Source organism: Amblyomma maculatum, chromosome 1 (genome assembly GCF_055883805.1).
Source record: "Amblyomma maculatum isolate TAMU_Amacu chromosome 1, ASM5588380v1, whole genome shotgun sequence".
NCBI lineage: Eukaryota > Metazoa > Arthropoda > Arachnida > Ixodida > Ixodidae > Amblyomma > Amblyomma maculatum.
Window position 1 is genome coordinate 84910258 of NC_139344.1, and position 23893 is coordinate 84934150.

At 43.7% G+C, this 23893-nt stretch overlaps 1 protein-coding gene across 2 annotated transcripts in view; it reads right to left on the minus strand.

Annotated features, from left to right (window-relative positions):
• Window positions 1-1724: 1724 nt before the first annotated feature.
• Window positions 1725-23893, minus strand: part of LOC146203005 (pancreatic lipase-related protein 2-like) — a 52717-nt gene continuing 30548 nt past the window's right edge. For both annotated transcript variants that reach the window (XM_084588492.1, XM_084588493.1), the window contains exons 3-8: window positions 18470-18552; window positions 17475-17603; window positions 15583-15882; window positions 10117-10369; window positions 3580-3774; window positions 1725-2111 (exon numbers count right to left, since the gene is read on the minus strand). In XM_084588492.1, the coding sequence (XP_084444618.1) occupies window positions 1804-2111; window positions 3580-3774; window positions 10117-10369; window positions 15583-15882; window positions 17475-17603; window positions 18470-18552 (1268 nt within the window). In that variant the 3' untranslated portion in view covers window positions 1725-1803. The remainder of the gene's footprint in view (window positions 2112-3579; window positions 3775-10116; window positions 10370-15582; window positions 15883-17474; window positions 17604-18469; window positions 18553-23893) is intronic.

Sequence of the window (23893 nt, forward strand, 5' to 3'; positions counted from 1 at the left end):
TACGACTGAAGGGAATGACATTAGGCTTCCGTTTGCTGCGGGTTGTCAGCGGCCCCTTTGCGGCAATAAACAAGCGCATGAAAAAAAAAAAAAGAAACTCATCGGCGCATGCTTCCTTCACGGAGAGACAAACCACCATACAGCGTTTGCTGTAACAGTGGGAATTTAGAAATTACTCCGACGAAAACTATAAAACGTGCCTCACGTGAGGCTATAATGACGAATGAAAGAATAAAAACGAGGAATTAGTGTTGCCCATCAGCACTTGCAACAAGAAGAATTTTGAACAGTTCTCTGAGGCCCGGGTTGAGTATTTACGATTAAATTGCTATCTTCCCGACTACTGCCGTTTCATAAAATGGTTCTCTCACAAAGCTTGTTGGGCAAGAACACAATGCTCATAAGAAATCTTTATTATGTAAGGAGCCTGCTGCATTATATTCAGGACATTCAGAAATCGATATGCCAGCAGAAAGAGTGCATGTCTTGTTTGAAAGTATTGTACTTGGGGGCTATCGCTCTTAGTGCATTGGAGCGGCAGTCAAAAGGTGGCCCTAAGTAAAGTTACCTTTACAGAAATAATGACATTGAAGGTTCACCTTCGCGTTCTAGAAATTCGTAATTGAAATGTGCGTATCTCCAGCGTGAGAGATAAAAAAGAAACGGATTCAGCTTGCGTGAGGCGACCACCCGTAACCCCCGCTTCAGCGTCATCTACGAAGACTCTACGCTAGCCGTCATAATATAAAAAATTGTTTTCGATCCTATTCGTTTTCTTTCGCTTTCGCTCTTTCCGATTGACTACAGTGACTTAAAACGCCCCCTCCCACTTTCCCTCTCTTACATACACGCCTTCCTCACTGCTGGCTAAGGGGAAAGAGAAAAAATGCAGCGTCGTGCGGGCTACTCACCGTGAGTGCAAAATATGCGGTATAATTTAATGTCGCCTTCGCATAATACTGGATCCAGTTCCTAACCTGTTGTTTGACTTTACGTGAAACATTCAGCGCGTATATTAACTCAAGCGGGGAATTTAGCAGCTATCGCAGTCAACAAAAGTCCTTTTCTCGAAAGTGAAGCGTATACGACCACGTACTTACTACGTACAGGTACGAACGCGAGTAAAAGAAGCGCGCTATTCCGTTCCAATTACAATCACACCTTCTATATTGGAAATGAAACATTTTATGAGGAAGCGCGCTAGCGAACTAACATGCACATATTATAGCCGGAAGCTTCAGTTTGGCAGCCAGAGCAAATTACAAAAGTAAATTGTTTGCTCCATTTTTTTTTTTTTTGACCGCACGTGTACGTGTCCACCGATACAAGTGCGTGTGTTTCGCCCAGTTAACACCATGGGTGCTCTAGTGTCACAACATAGCGCGAATCCTGAATAGCCCGCCGCGGATAAGGCGCAGAAACGGCATGGGCGGTCGACGGATGACGACGCTGTATGAAGAGCCATTGATATCGCTGAAATTTGAGGCACGCGGTATGCGTTGTCAATTTCATTTATTTTGCGCTTCCTTTAAGAAAATTTTAAAATAGGTCTCAGATTCTGAGCCTCCTGTCACGACAGAGGAGGGCTTCATTCGCTTTGAGTTGATCCTTTAGGTCCGTCGTGATTAAGCGAACTTTTATAACGGCGGGATGAATGTTCCGTTACGTTGGAAGCCCAGACCCCACTGCTAGCTGGATTTTAATGATCACGGTGGACACGGTCAGGCAGTTCTGAAGCATAGCTCCGATTTTATTGATCGGCATTTGAGAGGAGAGCCCGGACACTGCACGTGAAGCTTCCCATTAGCCTCTTCTGCTTGGTCGGCCCCTTTGGTTCTGGCTTCTTGGCGTGTCGTCTCGAGAAGGATTTCTGGGCACGTGTCTCTCGCGGCAGTAAGGCGGTGAGCTGTTGGTGTCCAGTGTCTGGACACCCCTGCCGGGTGCCTGGTCAGCGAAGTAGCCCATCTCTCCCCGGTCGCCCCTGCGCACGCAGCGGTCGGCCATCAGCGCGTCCAGGCCTCCCACGCATGGCTCGGAGATGAAGCGGCACCTCCGGTTGCGCAGAGACTCCAGAAAGAAGTCCTTGGAGAGCTTGTGGTCGCAGTACAGCTCTGTAAGCAAAAGGCCGTGAGACAAGATTATTTGACTGACACGCGCGAATGCAAAGCTGGGCCGTACGTATCACAGCTCGGCAAGAGAGGGTGAGGATGACTCTGATGAGAGGATGAGAGCGACGAGGATGAAACAATAGCACGAATTAGACATTTTAACTGCATTTAAGAGAGGAGAGAAAGGACTTTGGTAAGTTAACGTCGTGCGCAGAGCTGGCAGCGAGTAGTTTGGTAGAACCGAGAAGCAGGCTGGCATGTCCACATGCAAGTACATGTGTCTTACCTCGAATTCCGGCACCACACATTATCTCGCCAGGTAGTAATGAACAGGCAGTTAGCCTAGGGCTGTTTGTTCTATTCCCCTTACTTTCGCAAACGCCCGTTGGAGTAAAAGTGCATAATTTATGGCATGTACAAAAACTGGGGGCTCCTCTTTCTCCTATTCGAACGCAAACAAAGTTTGTCGGGATTGTGGCTAAAAGTTTTGCTCATAAGCTGAAATACCGCTGAAAGTGCCTCAGTTCCTGGCTTTCATGCGCGAATGATGCTCAATTTGACCGTGACCGAGGCTTTCACCGGGAACGCGTTATACTCCGTGCATATCGGCACGTGTACAGAGCATTTGTACCTGGTAGCGAATATACCTTGGAGGATAATGCTATTTTTACGCACATTCTATCCACGCACCTAGAAATTTGCATGGGTTTTATAAGCCATTATATACTGACAGTAAAAGAAAAAACAAAACAAAATTTGGTTGGTCTGTTGCCCTGAAAAGAAAGGAAGAGCTGTTGAGGCCGTTTCACACATTTACTTAGTGTATAAAATGGCCTCCATTAACTCTTCTTTGTCCATCGACTCTCTTTCGTCAATTGAAGAAACCGCTTGTGTGTTTTTGGAAGGGAGGTAGACTTTTTAGTAAGCAATCGCCAGTTATTGTCCAGCTTTTGTTGCAGCGACTGGGAAGGAGGACGAGCGGGTAGGAGGGATAGGTGGCGTTTAGATAGGGAACAGAAGCTGGATGGAGCGGTGACAGAGACTCAGGTTTTGTTCTCTGTAAGTCAGCTAGAGGAGCCCCTATAATGAGTTCAGCCAATGCACTCGATTCCAGACAAATCGCACCACATCATGCCGCTATTTTTAAAAGTATTTTTTGACGCGCTCGCTATAAAATGTCCTCATTTGCTTTGGCCAAGAGGACAGCATGTAGTAAAATAACTTTTTTTGTGTGCTATAGGTCACTTATGCCAAATGCGGAGGTAACAAGCCATAGCAGATTTATAGTGGTGCAATAGATATCGTTCAGTACTTTGCATTTGAAAGTAGCCTTTCAATTGGACCACGGGATGCTTCGAATTGCAAAGTTTTGATAGCGTCGCTCTCTAAAACACTCTGGTCATGGAGAAAACGGCACTCTAAACTATAGCTTAGGAATCCCGTTTCGACCACACTTCTTCACCCCACTGACCGAGTGGCGGACATCCGGGCTGCTTTTGGCCTCCGTTGGGATAGAAATCCACATGGCCAAAGGGCTTCAGGATGCCAAACTCTCCCTTGATCACTTTGCCCCCAGAGCTGGTGTGGATAGCGTCCACAAACTGTGCGTCACGCCCGGAGAGGAACACGTCGGTGTCTTCAAACAGCGGAGCAGCGGCATCCAATGCTGCGCAGGTGTAAATTGAAACAAAGGTACTCTCTTAGTAGTCAAGAAGAGTTTTGACACTCAGTGTGGACGTAACAAAAAAAAAAAAAACGATTATTTGCTTGCTTGTCCACCAATCAGCAGAGATGTGTGCGCAGGCAGGAAGCGAGCCCATCAGACGCTGCAGTGGGAGGCTATTCAACAAAAGACAGCGATGTCCATCTCTTTAATACAAAATGGATACTGAAAGATCTTTGTTGTTGTCCAATTTGCGTTCGAGGACAATAGTAACCTTTCAGTGCTTGCTTTGAAAAATTGTAGATCTTGCATATCAAACTGCTCTCGAGTTCATTTAGAAATTCTTTTGAGAAGAACCCTTTACTTGAAACAACCTCGAGATGCAATATTAGTACACCAACAGGAACGCGCAAAAAAAAAAAAAAAAAAAAAAAAAAGCCGGAGGGACATTACGTTAGGCCCATCTGGAAACTCAGCCACATAGTCAAGCAAAACTGGTTGGTTAAATATGACTGAGAACGAAAGGGGGACGGAGGCGAATAAAAAGGAAGAAAAAACCTAGAAAATATCCGGAAAATAAATAAGTGTTCTAACGTTTTCAATCCATAGAATGAACGCAGTCACGTGGGATGATTCCAAATACCGAGCAAACACCGGCATCGAACTGAGAAACGTTAAGGTCGCTCAATGCAAAGAAAAACAAACTAACATTGAAAGGAAATTTTCATGAAATTACACGCACACACAAAAAAAGGCAAATGCATAAACCCGTTGAACTCATCTTCACTGAGGCATTATGGCTCTTAAAAATTCATCAAGTCAAGCAACACAGGTTTCAGGTTACATCATCAACGGGCATTAAGTTGTAAAAGCTCTTTTCTTGCCTGAATAATTTCCCCTCTGCCATCGGTAGCTACCACCTGTAATGTCAGGATCGATAGTTGAGCCCACGCTGCGTCGTTGGTCCAGTCTGGTATACGAAACGTGTCTGACCAATGTGAAAATAAAACGGCCTCTAGCCTTGTACATCCCCCTTCTCTCCCTTATACACGATGTACAGGGGTAGTAAAAAGTTCCCAGGCCACAGGGTCCGCTTATGTGCAGTATAGTCAAGCAGCTGCGACGGCCCCAAATCTCAAAATACGTGTGGAGTATAGAAGAAGCATTATTCTAAGCTCCTAAATAACGAATGGCTTTAATGGGATCTCACGTGCCTGAATATCCCGACTAGAAGGAAAACCTGTGGCCTGGGAACTTTTGACTACCCCTGACATATGCTGTTGCCACATGTTGCCAGAGGAATTGGAGGCAGTGTCGGCTACGTTGCAGGAAAAAAGAGAGAAACTAATCAGACTCGTCACAATTACTGAGAACAAGCAAATTCGGACTGGAAAAAAGAATTACAACTAGAAACACGGTATCGAGGACCGAATCAACTATGCTCTACAAAAGAAAATGTTATGGTGACACTTAACCTCCACCTTCAAGGTGTGATGCCATAGCACTAATGGCTCAATTAAGCGCTTTCTATTCAAGCTCAGTTGCTGTTCTGTAAGCTGCAACTAACCTCAATACCACACAGATAACCTCAATACACATATAACCTTAATATATACCTCAGTAAAGTCGACGTGACTATATATATATATATATATATATATATATATATATATATATATATATATATCGCGTGGCTGGCTGACGCCTCAAGGATCGTCGGCTTGAATCCCGACTAGCATAGGGAAATTTAATGCGCAGCATTGCTTGGCTCGTGAATGACATGCAAGCAACGTGTACACGGATTGTGCGTACACAATACCTCCGCAGCGGCTATGTGGTATAATTGCATCGAACTATTTGTATTATCTGACTATCGTTGATTATAGTTGTTGTGCATAAAAATAGAATTTTACGCTACAACATCAAATCATATATACCGTTGTTGCACTGTAATAATGGTAGGTCTTAATCAATAACTGGTAATTAGTTAACTGTGTTTAAGAATTGAACTTTAGAAAGGTTTCGACTAGCAGAATCAAAATCAGACAATAAACCGCGCAAAAACCATGCATAATTGAGCTAATGCTTGTTTATCGATAAGAAAACGCAACAGAAGCGAAACAGCATCACCTAATGCTTACGCATACACAGCACGTAAGGAAACCTAAGTGCTCCAGTAGGTTTTTTGATTAAGCAAGATAAATTACTTTATAGGCCTAAGTCGTTTGAGGCACACGCGCCGACCGTTAATTGATATTACAAATACTCTTCTTTTTTCAGTTATTTTCATTCCAGACACCAACGCGTGTCGTCATGCTTGACGTGGGCTTTTCCACACAACACCGCCATCGGAGCGACGCCCGGCTTGTCGCTAAACGGGAGCCGTAACAGTATTGCGTTAAAGGTAAAACTGAGTCAGGGAAAACTCGGTCGCTACAGTGTAAACATCTTTTATTCGGCTGCATTCCAAGTTTCCTGGTTCTCCGCATTGAACGAAAGATACCGGCCATAGCGGCGGGGCCGAGGCGTCCCTCGAGCCAGTGAAAGTTAGTGAGAGGATGAGAACTGAATAAAACTGGCAATATAATTTCTAAAATATTCCATCCCTGTCCTCTACGCAGAACACGTTTATCAACTTGTGACCCTCTTCTTTCCGATAGGGAGGCGGCTCACTCGCATAGCAGGTTTTGAAGGGAGAAAAATAAACCTATCTTGTGGCAGTTCCAGTAGGCGCAGAGCACTTAAAACAACGCCACAGTTCATGCGTGTTATGTGCAGTGAGGAATGTTGCCAAGAAAGTGATGGGCCGAGTGATACATTTTCTTATATGCACGTTGTCATTATTATTATTATTATTATTGTTATAAATAATTATAAATTTATAATATAAGTTTTATAAATTATAAAAACTATTTATAAATAATTTATATTTTAATTATAATTAATAATTATTTATAAATTTAAATATTTATAATTATAAATACTTATAATTATCATTAATAATAGTAATAATTCAATTCAATTCAATTCAATTTATTTGCCATCCTAGTACAATGATGGCGGGAGCCCGGGGTAAAAGCTGCCGTTTGACAGCTTGACAAAGCCACGGGCCCCCACTTTGGCAGCACCACAGTAGTCAGGCATATATAAAAAGCACATGTCATGTGAATTTAAACACAAGGTAAGGAATAATAATAATAATAATAATAATAATAATAATAATAATAATAATAATAATAATAATAATAATAATAATAATAATAATAATAATAATAATAATAATAATAATAATAATAATAATAATAATAATAATAATAATCAATCTTTCAATCAATCAATCAATCAATCTTTATTTAATGTGCGCAGGAACAACCATGTGGTCTTTGTGCTGCAGCACAAATAAAAAAAAAAAAAAAGAAACAAAAATGAAAAAGCACAAACATGTTTACACACACAGAGACAACACAAAAAAAGAAATAAATAATACATGAAATGACAGACGAAAAGTATCACGGAAAGTAAGCAAACAATGAGTAGCATCACTTATATACACAGTGAGAGAATATTTTAGCACACCAGGAAATAAAGAAAAAAAAAAAGAACGGTAGATAGAAGAAAAAAACAACAACAAATAACTGACATTGATTATAGTAATATAGAAATATACATAAAATAAACAACCCTTCCAGGCGCAACAAGTGCATGGTACTTAAAACACAGGCTAGAAATACAGAATAATACAATAAAGAAGTAAAATTGAACAAGGGGCAGTAAGATTCGAATATAAAGTTTAAAGTTGAAATATAAGTAAGAAACGGATAAAAAGTAGTTCACGATACAGACAGCATTGAACAGGAGAAAAAGCAAAAAGTGAAGTAAATACAATTTAAGGCTAGAAAGTGGGAGTTTTAAGTGATAAAGTACTATTTAGAATACAACGCTACGAACATCCAATGTAAATGAACAGAGCGAGTTTTGGAAGATGTCAAGGTGAGGACAAAAAGAGTTAAATAACCACTGCATCCTGTCCAGAGGGGAGTGGGAATGAAGAGGATAAACCTGAAATGGTCTGAATTCCCTCATGCTCTTTCGCGGAACGCGCAGTAGGATGTACTCTAAGAGCTGAGGGCACATAATGTGGCCATGAAGGAGTTTGTACAGAAATATGATATCAAGTCTGATACGACGGCAGTGAAGGGAAGGAAGATTCAGTTGGGTGCTCCTGGTGGAGCGAGAGGGGGAAGTTGCACAAGGAAAGCGATAATGAAATATCCGTAAAAAATTTTTTTGTACTCTGTCAACCTTGTCCAAGTTCGATTTGCAAGTGCCATTCCAAACAACCGACGCATACTCCAAGACCGGCAGGCATATGGACAGGTACAGTTTTAGGAACGGAAGTGGAGTATGGAACTCTCTCGAAAGTCTGCAAACGAATCCGAGTGTGCGCATAGCCCGCTGAGCAATGCGGTTAGTGTGAGAGGAGAAGCTGAGGGTGCGGTCAAAAAGTACACCAAGGTCATTAATTTCATCAACCCTATCCAACAGCACAGAATTCACAGAATAATGGTAGAGAAAGCTATGTGTTTTACGAGTAAAGGACACAACCCTAGTTTTGGAAGAATTGAGGGTAAGTCGATTCATCGCACACCAATCAGAAAAAGCAGATATGTTCGATTGCAACAACACGCAATCTTGAAAATAATGTATTACCTTGAATATTTTTATATCATCAGCATAAAGAAGAAACGAGGAGTTCTTTATCGCCGAGGAAACATCATTAATAAAAACGGAGAAGAGAAGCGGGCCTAGTACTGAACCTTGAGGAACTCCACTCGTTGCAGGGTAAACGAAAGAAGTCTGTCCATTGACACTGACAAAGCAGAAGCGATCAAGGAGATAGTTGCGTAGGAGGGCTACGAGTGAGACTTCAACACCAGAGAGTAGAAGTTTTTCAAGAAGTAGTGAGTGAGTAACAACGTCGAAAGCTTTGCTCATATCACAGTACACAGTGTCAACCTGACCCCTCTGAAGGACTGCTGCAGAGGCATACGTCATAAACGTGACTAGGTTGGTAGAAGTAGAGCGACCCGACATGAAGCCATGTTGATTCGGTACTATGATATGTTTGAGATGGAAGGAAAGTACGCTGTGCAAAGCTAATTCGAAAAGCTTAGAGGTTGCACATAGAAGAGAAATCGGACGATAATTGGAAACATCAGATTTGTTTCCAGACTTGAAGACAGGAAACACGCGTGCCATTTTCCACACGCGAGGAAAGGCAGCATTTTTTAAACAGTTATTAAATATGGCAGTCAGTACTGGTACGAAGATATAACTGAAGGCTTTTATTATGGCAGCTGGAATGCCATCAGGTCCAGGAGACAAAGAAGGTCTCAGACGCTTAAGACTCTCACTTATCAACTCCTCGTCAAAGAGAATGGAATTAAATAGTGCACCAGATGGGAGGCAAACGGAATCACAATGTGGATGTTTGTAAACGGAGGAAAAATGTTGTGCAAAACTGTCGGCAACATCCCGAATTTCCGAACCCTGAGAGTCAACTAAGCTGATACTTAAATCTGATTTAATGGAACGCTTGCGAACGTAACGCCAGAACTGACTAGGACGATTTGAGGCATTCCTCTCTAAAGACTCAAGATAGGAGTCGTAGTCCCGCTTGTATAAGCGTTTGCAAAGAGAACGCACACGGCGAAACTCATCTGCCCAATTGTGAAACCCAGGGCGTTTCGCCTTACGATGGGCCCGTTCCTTGAGCTTTAACGCCGTTATTAGTTCCCTTGAAAACCAGGAAGGGAACTTCCTACGCGTAGGAGTATGCAAAGGTATGTACCGACGCATACCATCAAGAACTATTTCTGTAAAGCGACTGACTTGTCCATCTGAATCATTAATGTCATTTAAAAGGGACCAGTCGACGGAAGAGAAGAAATTGAAAAGACCGACATAATCACCACGTGCATACGCGAAACGGGGCGAATTCCCCACCCGATCTGAATTAGTAGAAGGTGAGGCAGAGAGAGCAGTAGTAACTAGAAGCGGAGGGTGAAATTTGTCACAGCGAGTCAGCGGTATAATAATAATAATAATAATAATAATAATAATAATAATAATAATAATAATAATAATAATAATAATAATAATAATAATAATAATAATAATAATAATAATAATAATAATAATAATAATAATAATAATAATAATAATATAATAATAATAATAATAATTATTATTATTATTATTATTATTATTATTATTATTATTATTATTATTATTATTATTATTATTATTATTATTATTATTATTATTACCGCGGCGCGGTCTCACCAGTGATCCTTCCTAGGCGCAGGCCGGTTTGGTTGAGGAAATGGCGGCCCAAGAATCCGGACACTTGACCACCCAAACTGTGGCCAATCACGTGCACATCCTCAGGGCTCAACGTCTGACGGTAGATGGACAGTAGATGTTGCAGCAGCAGTGATGCTTGGCGGCCGACCAGCGCTGTGTTGCCGGCTGACCGGATGTAGTTGCCGTGCTCCGCGCCCTCCCGCCAGTCCACCACGATCACGTTGCAGTCTTCCTACACACAGGAGACAGAGCGACGTGCACCGTGAATCCACTGTGCTGTTTGGCAAATTCAACGCGTGTGTTGAAAAAGTCAACCGATTGGGCAAAAAACGCTTCTCTTTGCAACGACGGAAACGAAAGCAGCCAAGATCGAACCACTGCTACCAAGGTGAAAATCGACTGAGGTGACATAGGTCGTCATCACGATAAATTACCACTAGCCACACTTGGTTGAAAGTGGGAGCGTAAACCAACCCAAACTCTGTATGGTAGCATTGTCCAAGTGAGGCACGTTTTTGCGTAGCGTTGACGGGAGCCTCCAACACACAATACTGCAGGGCTGCGACCAGTAGAATAACCGTATACGCAGGGACATGGCTAGGCTCTGTCGACAGCTTTAAGCCCAAGTTTCGCAGATTGCAAAATTGGCCGAGCAGTATGCTTCACTGATTTTCCGCACTCAAGGCGTAAATTTAGGCCTAAAACTAAATTTATAAATTAAGAATAAATCATGAATAGGAAAACCAATATTCAGGAAATATGCGCTGCATGCCAGTACCGCTGCTTGCGTTTGTGCACCCATGTAATAATAGCGCGATCCAATCCTTCTAGAACACTGTAGTGCGATCCGCTACTGCGCGCTGATTGACCTCTACCGAGCAGGGGTGCACACCCTCGCCTAAGGCGCCTCGATGCCTTCGCCTCCCCGCGCCGCTGTTTTCCCCTCGCGATGGCATGTTGGGTCCCACTTGACAGTTGCGTGCAGTGTTGCGGCGTGGGCTCTCTGCGGTGCTCTAGTAACTGCAATAACGCGAACGAACATGAAAAAGAGAGCATGTATTTTGTTTTCCTCTTGCCAGTAATTTGACCTAGTGGTTCGAGGACCGTTTTATGCTGAATGGTGTCGATGCGACTGGAATTAAATCAAGAAGCTATCGCGATCAGACGTGCTCCGCATTGTGCTGGCTTCCCTGAGAAGTGACCATGGCTTTTTTTTTATTTAGTGTTCATAATGTAGAGCACAAAGGTCTCCGAACTTCGTAGGGTAACGCTACACTCTTTGTACGAAAGTGCAGACTTTACGCAAAGCGATCTTCGCTGACTTATCAGTAGCAGAGAAGGAAATATTTGCTGTGAATAATAATAACCTTTTTTGCACAGTTATTTTTGCAATCACCTTTATTTGAATTTATTTTTCATAGAAATGTTGAATACAGTTTATTGTTGATGTAGGTTGATAATACGATGCGATGGCGCCTTGCGGCTTTGTAATTGATGGTATCTTTACTCGAGCATAAATTTTATCTAAAGCTTGTTTTCTGTTTACTACAGGTTAAGGAAGAAAAACAAGGTGAAAGTTATTACAAGCGACTGACTAATCGTGAAACCTGACGACATCAACGTTCATTATGACCAAAAACTGTTAGCTCGATATTGTGCTTTTTATAACTAAAAGGGTTGGACGTTTCGATTGAAACCATATGGACGATAGAACTAAGCTGAATTCAGTTTTCACATTCGGTTTTAGCCAAGAAAGCTCAGCATACTCGACATGCAATAGCTTCCTGACGGTTTAATGCGAGTTAACACTCAGTGAAAGTTGATAATTAACAAAGGAATCCCCTGCCAATCGGTCGAGTAGGTTTGTCAGCTGCATGTAGGCCACGGACATGAAATCGCGGATGGGCGTCACGGGAAACGTGTCCTGTCTACTGCAATGATTTTGGAAGCTCCGTAGCTGCCATAAAAAAGGTCGACCATGCGATGTCCCACCTCTGGCTCAAGACAGCGTGGAAACCTATACAACCCATTTTAATGATGACATAAATTTCTTCGAAAAGCACAGCTTCAAGATTTATCATGCGCAGCTTTACTATAGGAACAGTTCGCGTTACTGCTGCTATAACGTTTAAACTACAGATGAATACCACATTCAATCGCTGAAGGCAGTCACACATTGATTGAAAATATTTATTCGCTGAAAAAAAGAAAAGAAAACCCGAAAAATCTAACCCCTATTAACTCAGTCAGTCCACGAAAGGTGGATGTTACTTGAGCATAAATTTTGTTTAATGCTTGTTTTTGTTTACCACAAATTAAGAAAGAAGAAAAAAAGGTGAAAGTTCATTGTGACCAACCACTATCAGCTTTAATAGTATCATGCACTTTATTACTTTATTAGTGTACGTTTCGGTTGAAACCGTAGGGACGATAAAATTAAGCCGAATTCAACTTTCGCATCCGGTATTAGCCAAGAAAACTCAGTATATTCTTGACTTGCAAATTATAGCTACCTGTCTGTTTAGTGCGTGCTCACGCTCAGTGAAAGTGGACAATCACCGAAGGAAGCCAGAGCTGGTCAACCGATCAAGTAGGTTTATCAGCTGTATGTGGACCACAGACATGAAATCGCGCATCGTGGAAAGCATATGTCCTGGCTACCGCGATGGTTGAAAACTTCCATAGTTGCCATAGCTACCATAAAAAAGCCGAGCACGCGATGCCCACCCTCTGGCTCAATACAGCGTGGATATCGATAGTACTGTCCATTTTAATGATGACAGAAATTTCTTCTACAAACTCATCTTCAAGATATATATGTGCAGCTTTATTACTGGTATATGTACATTTCGCGTTAAAAAACGCCGGGGCATTTGACCTTTCAACCACAGAAGATTGGTACACTCAATCGCCGAAAAAAGCCACTTACACATTCGTTGAAATATTCATTCGCTGAAAAAAAAAAAAAAAAAAAAAAAAAAAAAAAAAAAAAAAAAAAAAACTGAAAAAAAAAAAATTCAACGCCTATGCAAGGACGTTATTGCAGGCTATTATAGTTGGTACATTTCTTCAAGTAAGTTTTAAGCGTGGAATAACGGGACACAAAGAACAATGTAAAAAGGACAAGGCTAGTGCCTTGTCCTTTCGGCATTGTTCTTTGTGTCCCGTTGTTCCGCGCTTAAAGCTTACTTGAAGGCCAACATCTATTGACGCAGTCAATCCACGAAGGCGGATTAGAAAGAATTTCCTCTAAACCGTATAAATATACTGATAACATTTGTCAAGAGCTCTGAAATTCCTTTGATCTCCTGCTCCGTGAAGGCATGCCGCCGGTTTTTGTAAAATAACTCGCTTTCCCATGTGGCGCAGAAACTCCCAGGCAGGCGCATATTTAACGATCGTTTGATGAAATATAATCTTCACTACGGCGCGTAAAAAAAGCATTACGTTAAATCTGAACAGCAACGATCAGCATGAAAGTAAACGTGAAAACCGGTTAGCAGTCATTTGCTCTAACAAAAGCATAAATCAGTAAAAGCCGCGAAGGACGTGCTGCCCATGTCCCTCCTTCGGGGCATTCGCAGGCACGTGCGTTAGACTATCAAATGAAATTTTGGACTACAAAGGCCGCGCCTTCCTAGCTTCAAAAGAAACAACTGCTTCGGTCGTCAGATTCGTCCGTGAGGCATGCGTCCTGTCCCCGCTGCCGTCAGCAAAAAAAAAAAAAAAAAAAAAAAAAAAAGAAGAAAAAAAAAGGAAAAACAGTAGGCGATGCCGGCACAAATGGAAATATTTTCAACAATTTTTACTGACTCTGTGGGAACGGTATTACGGCTCCATTTCTCTTATTTTCAGCATTTCCTTGTAAACGTATGCTGTAGCTGAAAACAGGTCGTCCTGAGCATCGAAAAAGTATTTGTAATTTCGAGTGCAGAGGTCAAGGAATCGCGAAGGAAGTCATTTCTCGAACGACTGCTATCAGCGGACGGTGTTTCTCGGAAGATGGGCTACAGAACATTGTATACTTTAATGTAGCCAACTCCGATTCACTGCGGCAATATTCTCTGGCACCACCCAGTCTTGTCAGGACATAAAAGTTCGTGAATTTTTCGCAACAGTGGAGTTTAATCATCAAAATCGCCCGCCACCACATGGCGCTCAATGCAACCGAACGGAAGTGGGACCCAACGTGCCGCCGGAAGAGCAGTGTGTTCACCTGAAAGTGGCGGTTATTCTAGTTCACTATAGTGGCGGTGGACATCGAGGCCCTCTATCCTCGCCCAGCATGTGGCACTCTCAAGGAGATCTGCCCATGGCAGTGGCGCCGGCTGCAGTGGATCGCGGATGGCGCTAAATGCAATAAAAAGCGCAATAAAACGCAATAAACGCAAAATGCAATAAAAAACGAGTCCAAGTGCTAGAGTGAACAGATTCGTTTCCGGTGATAGACAAAATCAGTGCATTACTGAAAGAACATCATATAAATAGGGCTCCATACAAGCTTGTGTACGACATCGTTCAGGGATAAACAGACTCGAGGCACGGGATAATGGAGGCCATTTATGTAGAGTGTTTGTGTTGGCGAGCAAGTCGGTCAACACAAGCGCAATCTTTGATGCATCAGCAATGTTTCAGGACCGCGACCATCGTTGTTTTGAAGCACTGGTAGAAGAAAACTTGTACACTGCGACACATGTCATATCGGTAAGTTGTGGCTACGAAAGCTAATTTTGTGTTAAATATTTTGAATACATATCTGCAACAAAACTCGACGCCATTTTATTCACACCCCTTACCATACCTGCAGGCCAAGTTCGATGCTGTTTATGCGTTCTTCGAATTGCATGTTTTTCGGGTACTTCTTTCTTTTATGTTCCCTTAGAAACGTCTTTGCTAAATTCGGAAAATATGATTACAGTATAAATAAATACAAAAAGCCAGCTGGCTGCATTTGCTGCCGAAATCTCGAAATCTCTCTCGAGACAAAGGTCAGATCATTTGACGGTGCTCCAGTGCCACGTGTTTCACATGCGCTCACGTTCGGCCTTGCACCGGTGACTTAACCTTGGTACTACTCTGCTCCAACGATCGAGTTTAGTAGCTGCAGGGCTGACTATCTGTAATGGCGGCGCTTATGGCGGGACACAGAAAGAAAAGAAATGATCAGGGCCACAAGTAAACAAAAAAAAAAAAAAAACAACGTGCGAAATTCTGTTACCCTTACAATTTTTTTTTTATTATTACATCCCTGTATTTTTCTGACTTCAACGTTCATACAGCGTCATAAACTGGTCTTATGGCATGCTCTAGTGGCAGAGCACCCAGACTAAACAACCACTGAGGCTGTTGCACTGAGGCGTCCTACAATCACCGGCGGCAGCGCTTCAGGGCCGTGCTGCCTCCTGAAACTAGGAGAGTGTGTGTGTTTAGCGAGCGAGCACTTACCAGGTTCAGGAGCGAGTCTTTGGCTTCCTGCACCCATTCGCTGTCACCGCTCTCGTGCCAACCGTGGATGATCATCTTGAGCGGCTTGTGTTCGCGGAACAGGTTGAGCCTCTCGTTGCGCCCCCGCGACCGCCAGTCGAGCTGCAGCGGCGAGTCGCGGTTCTGACGCGAGTAGAGCGGAAAGCTGGTATTCACTTTATCCGGAGAGTCGGGAAAGGAGAGCGGCACCGTCAGCGGGTCTCTCGACTGGAAGCAGCCCAGCAACGGGTAGCAGGCGCTGTCGTTGCTCTTGTCCGTCACCTGAGCGCATCCGGGAGAGTGGTTGCGAGATAGTGAAACAAGTGGCACTGGACAGCGCTTGTGGTCCTGAGGCTGCCTCAGCACAGTTCTTGGTTCTCAGCCAAGCGCCTGCATAACCTATGGTTGCCTGGCATATGATTCAGCCAGCGAGCGAAACGTTGAGTTTCTTTTAGCTTTGCCCGTCTTAGGGAATTGAAAGTCGTGGGATTGTGAATTCATCAAGTAAAGGGCACAGAAGTTCTCAATGCGCGTGCGCATAACTAAATGACATGTATTAATAATAATAATAATAATAATAATAATAATAATAATAATAATAATAATAATAATAATAATAATAATAATAATAATAATAATAATAATAATAATAATAATAATAATAATAATAATAATAATAATAATAATAATAACGACTGTTGGGAAGAAAAGAAAGGCGCAGTTACATGCCTCACTTCTCACTTTCTCAGTGAACACCTAAACCTCGCCTTGATGAAAGGGACGAAGGAGGAACTTAAAGATGGTAGAGAGGAAGAGAGTTGGGGCAACAAGGATCCAGAGAGGTTTACAATATGACGAGTAATAGTGACATTATAACATAAAATTGACGAAGTTGATTTGGTCACTAACTGTAACACACACACACACACACACACACACACACACACACACACACACACACACACACACACACACACACACACACACACACACACACACACACACACACACACACACACACACACACACACACACACACACACACACACACACACACACACACACACACACACACACACACACACACACACACACACACACACACACACACACACACACACACACACACACACACACACACACACACACACACACACACACACACACACACACACACACACACGCACACGCACACGCACACGCACACACACACACGCGCGCGCGCCCACGCACATATTTAATATGTTAAACAGATCCATCGATCCATAGTTTCGAACTTTTGAGCACTGAACCCTTGCCGGGCAATATGGGGCGGCCAGTCGAAAGAGAAAAAAAAAATGCAGTGATTCACTGGCTATAAAACATACATTCAGCGCGCTCGTGTTGGGTAGTGACACTACGGCCATATGGTGGCTTTATAACTGCATTTACACCGCTGTAGCCACGCAGGAGGCGCGAGTTGCACGACCGTGCAACAGAAAAAATTTGCTAAAGGGGGCGCGGGATTGGGAGGTCAGAAACTTATGGTGGATGTAAGTTATAGACTAAAAAATACGGCCGAGTCAGCTTGTGAGTCGTACAATAGAGGGACCATGGAGCCACCGCAGTTGCTCAGTGCACTTAGGGCGCTCGACACCTATGCCCAAGGACGAGGGATTGAATCATGGCCGCGGCGGCGACTTTCCGATGGAGGCGAAAAGAAAGGTCATCGTGTGCTGTGCGATGTCAGTGCACGTTAAAGAACCCTAGGTGGTCAAAATTCCGGAGTCCTCCACCACGGCGTCTCTCATAGCCTGAGTCGCTTTGGGGCGTTAAACCCCATAAACTAAACGAAACTAGAAGGACCATGTTGCCAGTCGATACAGGGCATGTACCTTGAGGGTGTCTGCTAGATTTCCAGGCAGGACGCTGTCCAGAAGCTCAACCGAGGCACCAATGAAACGCATTGCTTTGCCGGGCAATTTGATGCGGCCGTCCACGCCTCCGCCGTCTTCTGCTGGAGTCTGCACATAACGCGCCAGTAATTGTAATCAGGCACATTGTTAGGTAGCTCTGGATCGGAGTTGCACGTAATTGATTGCTTGTAATTAATTACATTTTCATGTGATCATGTAATCAATTCATCATTTTTCAAACAGAAACCTTAAAGGTATAACTCAATCATTATTTTTCTCTTACAGATTACGGGTAATCAATTGCTTCTTTGCTAAAAAGGCTCCGGGGGCTAATTTATGGCAGTTTCAGGGAGATTTTGTTATGACAATAATGTTCAAAGAAATGTAACGCAAAAGTAATAGATTAGTGTCCTGTAATCATTCGTTTACTTTTCTGGGGCTGTAACTGTCCGCTGTAATCAGTTACATTTCAGACGGAGTAATTGGAGCCGGTTACTTATTTTCTGTAACCTGTACAAGACTGCTCTGGATCAAAGTCTGGGAGCACGAACTGACTTTGTAATGTACGGAAGATTTTGTAAAAGCGATACAGAGATTTAATAGTCTATATAAGAATACAATAAAAAAGTCATATCACTTGGCTACCTGCTGTTGAAGCTTTTGTCTCACAACCAACCATAAAGCAGCACCGAGTATTGGCCACGAGACCAACCTACAGCATGAAGACGGTAGCGTTGTTACTGTAAATGTTCTAGACACATGCATTCTACTCACAGATGCGTTCATGGTGGCTGCAATAACATACAGTCTGTTACGTCAGCTTTTGAGCAGAGTTATACCGTCATAAACTCCAGTGAAGCGCACTCTTCAGCGTTATTGAGTTCCTCGTTTAGAGTTATCGCAATAACTACTCAAAAGCCGTCTCATCGGGCAAGCGCACAAGTGAAAAAATATAGTTTTTGAAGCGCACTCACTGTAAGTTCGGTGTCGTTGGCATTACCAATGGTCGCGCCATAGACGACGGTGGCCAGGAGTAGCACCAGCGCGGCTTTGCAAGCTGTGAGTCGAAGAAGAGAACGCAAGGAAAAACGACAATGATTTTAAGGCGGCGATCGTATGAGTATTCACACGATAAAGCCGAACAATTCCATGCCACTGTTTCAATATTCTAAAGCGCGACTTCGGCTTTTACAAAAAAGAAAAAAAAAAACAAGAAAAAGAAAAAAAAAAGGCGTGTTTGCAATGCCGCAGTGAAATTCACTGAAATAAAGGCCACGTTGCAAAACATCAGCACGCGGTCATTTTCACTTTGCCCGCCTTGAAGTAGAAGTGCATGTAACAGGCATCCTAAGTGCGTAGTATTCCAGCTATATGTTCCGCCCACTTTGACACCATTATGAGATGCGTTTTCGTTTTCTTTTTTTTTTTTCAGTCAAGTGGTTGTATGTCACCATCACCAGTCTGGCTACTCCCGATGCTAGGACAAAGGCCCCTTCCCAATTTCGTTCGTAGCAATCATTGCTGTCTTCTCTCTGAGTGTTTTTTTTTTTTTTATGGAGTAAGAACCAATCATTAGAACTTCCTACTTTGGTACAATAAGCGATTGATAGAGAGGAGCGCTGGAGCCTATTACATCTTTTATTATCTTCCCGGAACTCGGACTCAGAGTCAATGTACTACGCACACCGAGTGTCGAAACGTTTAGACCCGCAATTTCTTCACGAGGAAAATTGCATATAGAAAGGCTGTCATCATTTGGCCCCACTTCGAACGCTATAAGGGACGTCGGCTGTTACGTCATTACAAAGAACCCTGTGTGAGACTTGTGGCCTCTATTTCGTAGGAAATCGATTGACTGGCTCTCCTTCGTTTGTTGGCAAAGGTCATCAAAACGTATTGGCAGGCTTGTTGGTGAAACATCCTGTGAACAGCGCAAACACAAACACGCTATACAAGAAGAGCGACGTCATGGTGGACGCATGAGCAAGCAAAGGTCATGGCATGGGCCTTCGGTTAAATCAAACCACTAAAGCCAGAATGACCATGCTGACATGCGAAGTGGTACGAATTAGAGAAGTAGTCGACGCCGACTTCCATACATCTGCGTTCTATGCACTTGAAAACAGTGAATCACCTGGCGAAGGAAGATTAATGATTTATGCGGCATGTTTTAGTTGTCATATATGGGAACAGGAATGAAGCCGAGAATACTTATTTTTATGTCTCATTGATTAAAACACGTGGTTAAGACGCAGCGGGGGTACAGATACCAATAGAGCGCGTGCAACCTTTCTACGCATGCAAGGGTCCTTTAGCAAAGTGCCTCTACTGCCATACAAATTTCTGGGCCACTCGTCGTCCGGGTAAGTTGGAGAGCCTCCGAATCTTCGATAGGAGACTCGATTTTTCAGATCACCTGGGGTACAACGAACATTGAAATCATATTCGACTAAGCCCGGATGAACCGAATATTTGTTGCTGCGTTTTGTGCAAAGTGCGCCGGGTAGTGACTTTCGAAGGCTCTGACAAGGGACTCTGATGTTAACAGAATGTCTTAGGTCAGCTGTTTCGTTGCATTTCTTAAATATTTCTTGATGCACTGAGCCGCGCGCAATATTTCACCTTAACCACTGACTTAGTGCTGGCCATCGAGAGTGCATGGGATATAGTGCACCTGCTGGTCCCTCGGGTCGTTTAATGCGAAAATGTAATGGCCTCGGTCATTGAAAAAGCCGGTGGCTGTCAAAAATGTTCACTTTCCGACGACGACGATGTGACGTCACAGGCAGACGAACTAGCGTGGATAATTCAAGCACACCACAACGATCTCAAAGTACAACAGTGATGAAGTCATTATCCAATTACTCATAGGTCATCAGAGCCTTGGCGCCATTCAACCGAATGATTCGGTTTCCTAATCGGTTGGTTGGATGGGTGGATGGACGGACTGACGGACGGACGGATGGACGGACGGACGGACGGATGGACGGACGGACGGACGGATGGATGGATGGATGGATGGATGGATGGATGGATGGATGGATGGATGGATGGATGGATGGATGGATGGATGGATGGATGGATGGATGGACGGACGGACGGACGGACGGACGGACGGACGGACGGACGGATGGATGGATGGATGGATGGATGGATGGATGGACGGACGGACGGACGGACGGACGGACGGACGGACGGACGGATGGATGGATGGATGGATGTTAAAAGCATCCCCTTTGAAACAGGGAGGTGAAAGTCATCATCATGCTTAACCTTTCTTTTTTATGATTTTAACTTAGATAACTCTTCAACTATAACGACTTTACTTTTAGACGTGGGTTATATTTAAATACCCTGGTATAACTTCGATTTAGCTTCCATGCGTCCCCGCCCTGTTATTTATCCACCAATTTATCCACCTACAGGGGAACACACCCCAGGAAAGATGTTAGTAATTTATTTGAATGTCGTGAATTGTAAAACAAAAATTAGAAAAAATTGCACTCAAATGATTCGAACATATCATTCAAAGCTGAGATAAGTAGTGTTAATCCATTGCTCCATAGAAGGTATTTTTTCTTTTCTTTATTGCCAACTTCAAACTCTGATTTTACACACACACAAACTATTACGCGATAATCGCACAACATGTATTAAAAACCACGCCAGCTCGGGCTGCGTGATCCATTAAAATTTGCGCTTGTGCAGCAGCGCTTCAATAACGCTAGGAACGGATTCTCAAAAATACTGGCTTCTTTTCCTCGCATGAATGTCTGCATGCCTGAAAGCCGTTCTGGATCGCCAAATACTGTGCGGGCACAATACTATGATCATGCGACGTGAATGGCGGGATTTAAAGGCGTTTTTTTTTTAATAACGTTGTTTATTGTCTCAGTGCATTTATTTGTCTTGGCAATATTTCTGCTATTTTTCGCCAGGTGATGCTGCTCAGACGACCCTACCGTTGAGAGAACAGAATTACGCCAGTTAAAGTTTGATTATCGCATCGCGTCTGTGGCGCAACGAACAACTACATGTTGAAAAACAAAAGTTCCATCATTAACGCTGCGTTTTCGAACGCCAGAACCGCGGTTCGAGTTCACTTTGTACGTGTTTTTCTTTTTTTTTTTTTACTTTTTACAATTCACAACAATAAAATATGCTAATAACATATCCCATAAGGGTGTGTTACCTTTTAGGTTGCATTATGTAATGTTTTTGGTTATCAGTAGTCGTAAAACCAATCGCGAACAAGCCAGAAGGCGACATCGAATGCTGGCGTATTCCAACGATCACAATATTTAAATCCGTACTTATTTCCTTAATTATTTCCCGCCTTCAGTGGGTGTGTATTACCTTAAGTTGCGTTCAGAGGCACTTCAACGCCGGAATCGCCATTTAACTCGCTGGCATACAACCAGTCAGGAAAAAGATGATGTTGCAGGACCCTATTGACTGACTGAAAAACTTTATGGAGAAATATAAAAGGGGCATGTGTGGGTGGGGTCTGTGACTCCAGTGGCTGCCGCTGCTAACCGTGCCGTCGAGAGATCGGAATTATGCCATTAAACTAGCTTTACGCATGGTTCTGAGAAGAAAAGCAGTTGCATCGAAAAGAAAAGAAAAATAGTTGAACGGGACTCGAATCGCTGCCTCTTATGTTGTCCGAACAGCGCGCTACTCGGCCACTGCGTAACGTCCGTTATGTGCGTTAGTTCAGGGGGGGGGGGGGGGGGGGTTATGCGACGACTCGAACCGTATAGTTAGCAACAGTTTGTTGATTTATGGGGTTTAACGTCCCAAAGCTCAGGCTACGAGGGCCGCCGTAGTGGAGGGTCTACATCGCCTCCATCGAAAAGCGGCCGCCACGACCGCGATTCGATCCCGCAACACCCTTGGGTTCTGCAGGTACCTTAACCACCGAGTCACAGCGGCAGGGCGTATAGTAAGCAAATATATCTCAGTTCACTCCTAGAGCTGAGCATCCTCATAAATTTGTTTCCGCCAGGATCGCGCACTATCTTTATGTAGCACATCAATTACACCGATAATGTGCTGGGAGATCCACAAGCTTCCTTGAGAAAGTGGCTTGTCGACTAAAGACGCTAATAGTCACGATAAACAAACTCTTTATTATGAGTGCCATTAGTAGACGTATCAAAATTGCAGCTGCGAAAAGCGTACTCGGGTCAGCGAGTCCAGGTGCACAAAAAATCGTCCGCACTGGGGCGTCTTTGCAGAAGTGACAACACCGATTAAGTTGCGGGCGCTATCCAGATTACTGAAGGCCTGCCACTGTAATCACCAGACAGCAAGAATCGGCGAGCAGAAGCAGTGATGCATCGTCAATTCAAACCGGCGTTGGGAAAGTCCTGGAATAGCATCCAGCGGAAGATTAGACCACACCGACTACACTTCCGTTGCACAGACACCTTGAACCATTGCAGTGAATAATTCGCTGCGCGTGTCCTGTTATCCGAAGGATGCAATTTTTGGGCTTGTGCTTCCAACATGCTTTAAGCTCGTACGCTTTTGTGTCTGCCTTGGACGTGCCTGGGACAGTTGAGGTGCCGTTATTTTAATGTTCAGGCACAAAATGTTCCGAGGACGGACTCCTCCGAAGCTTGCTGGGAAGGCGTGAAGGCTTTGTGTCAACAAGTCAAGGATCACCTCACTACCGACATCGTCTTGCCAAACTGCGGTGCAGTCTGCGACTCCGGCTCTCAATTTGCGAGCCACCTCCTTCTTCAAAGACTGAATTTGCGAAAACTCCTCCACTGTCTCTCGAATTTTCGCGTCCCTGCCAAGGACTCGCAGGTCCTAAGGCGGCAGTTCGCACATCATTACCAACTTTTACGAGAGTACCAGTGTCTCTTCTGCACAGACCTGTGTGTTGTCAATTATCCTTTCTTTCATCTCAATCTCCCCCTCGTGCGTGTCGTTGAGGAGCCGAAGCACGTGCTTCTACATCTTCAAGAGGCGATTTTCTATCGCATCACCTGCGATGCGTATTTCCTGCCAGAGCGCCATCAACACGTCGCCCTTGTCGAAGTGTTGATGACGCTCTCACTAGAAATAGGCATCAGAAGTGACGCGATAGAGAATCGCCTCTTCAAGGCGAAGAAGCACATGCATCGGCTTCTCAACGATATGTACGAGTGGGAGATTGAGCTGAAAGAAAGGATAATTGACAACATACAGGTCTGTGCAGAGGAGGCACTGGAGTTCTCGCAAAAGCTGGGAATGACCTGCGAACTGCCACCTGATGACCTTCCAGGCCTACTGGAAGGCAAAAATTGGAGAGAAAGTGGACAAGTTCTCGCGAACTAAGGCTTTGAGAAAAAAGGAGGCTCGCAAGTTGAGAGACGAAGAGGCAGCGCTGTGCCACAGCTTCGAAT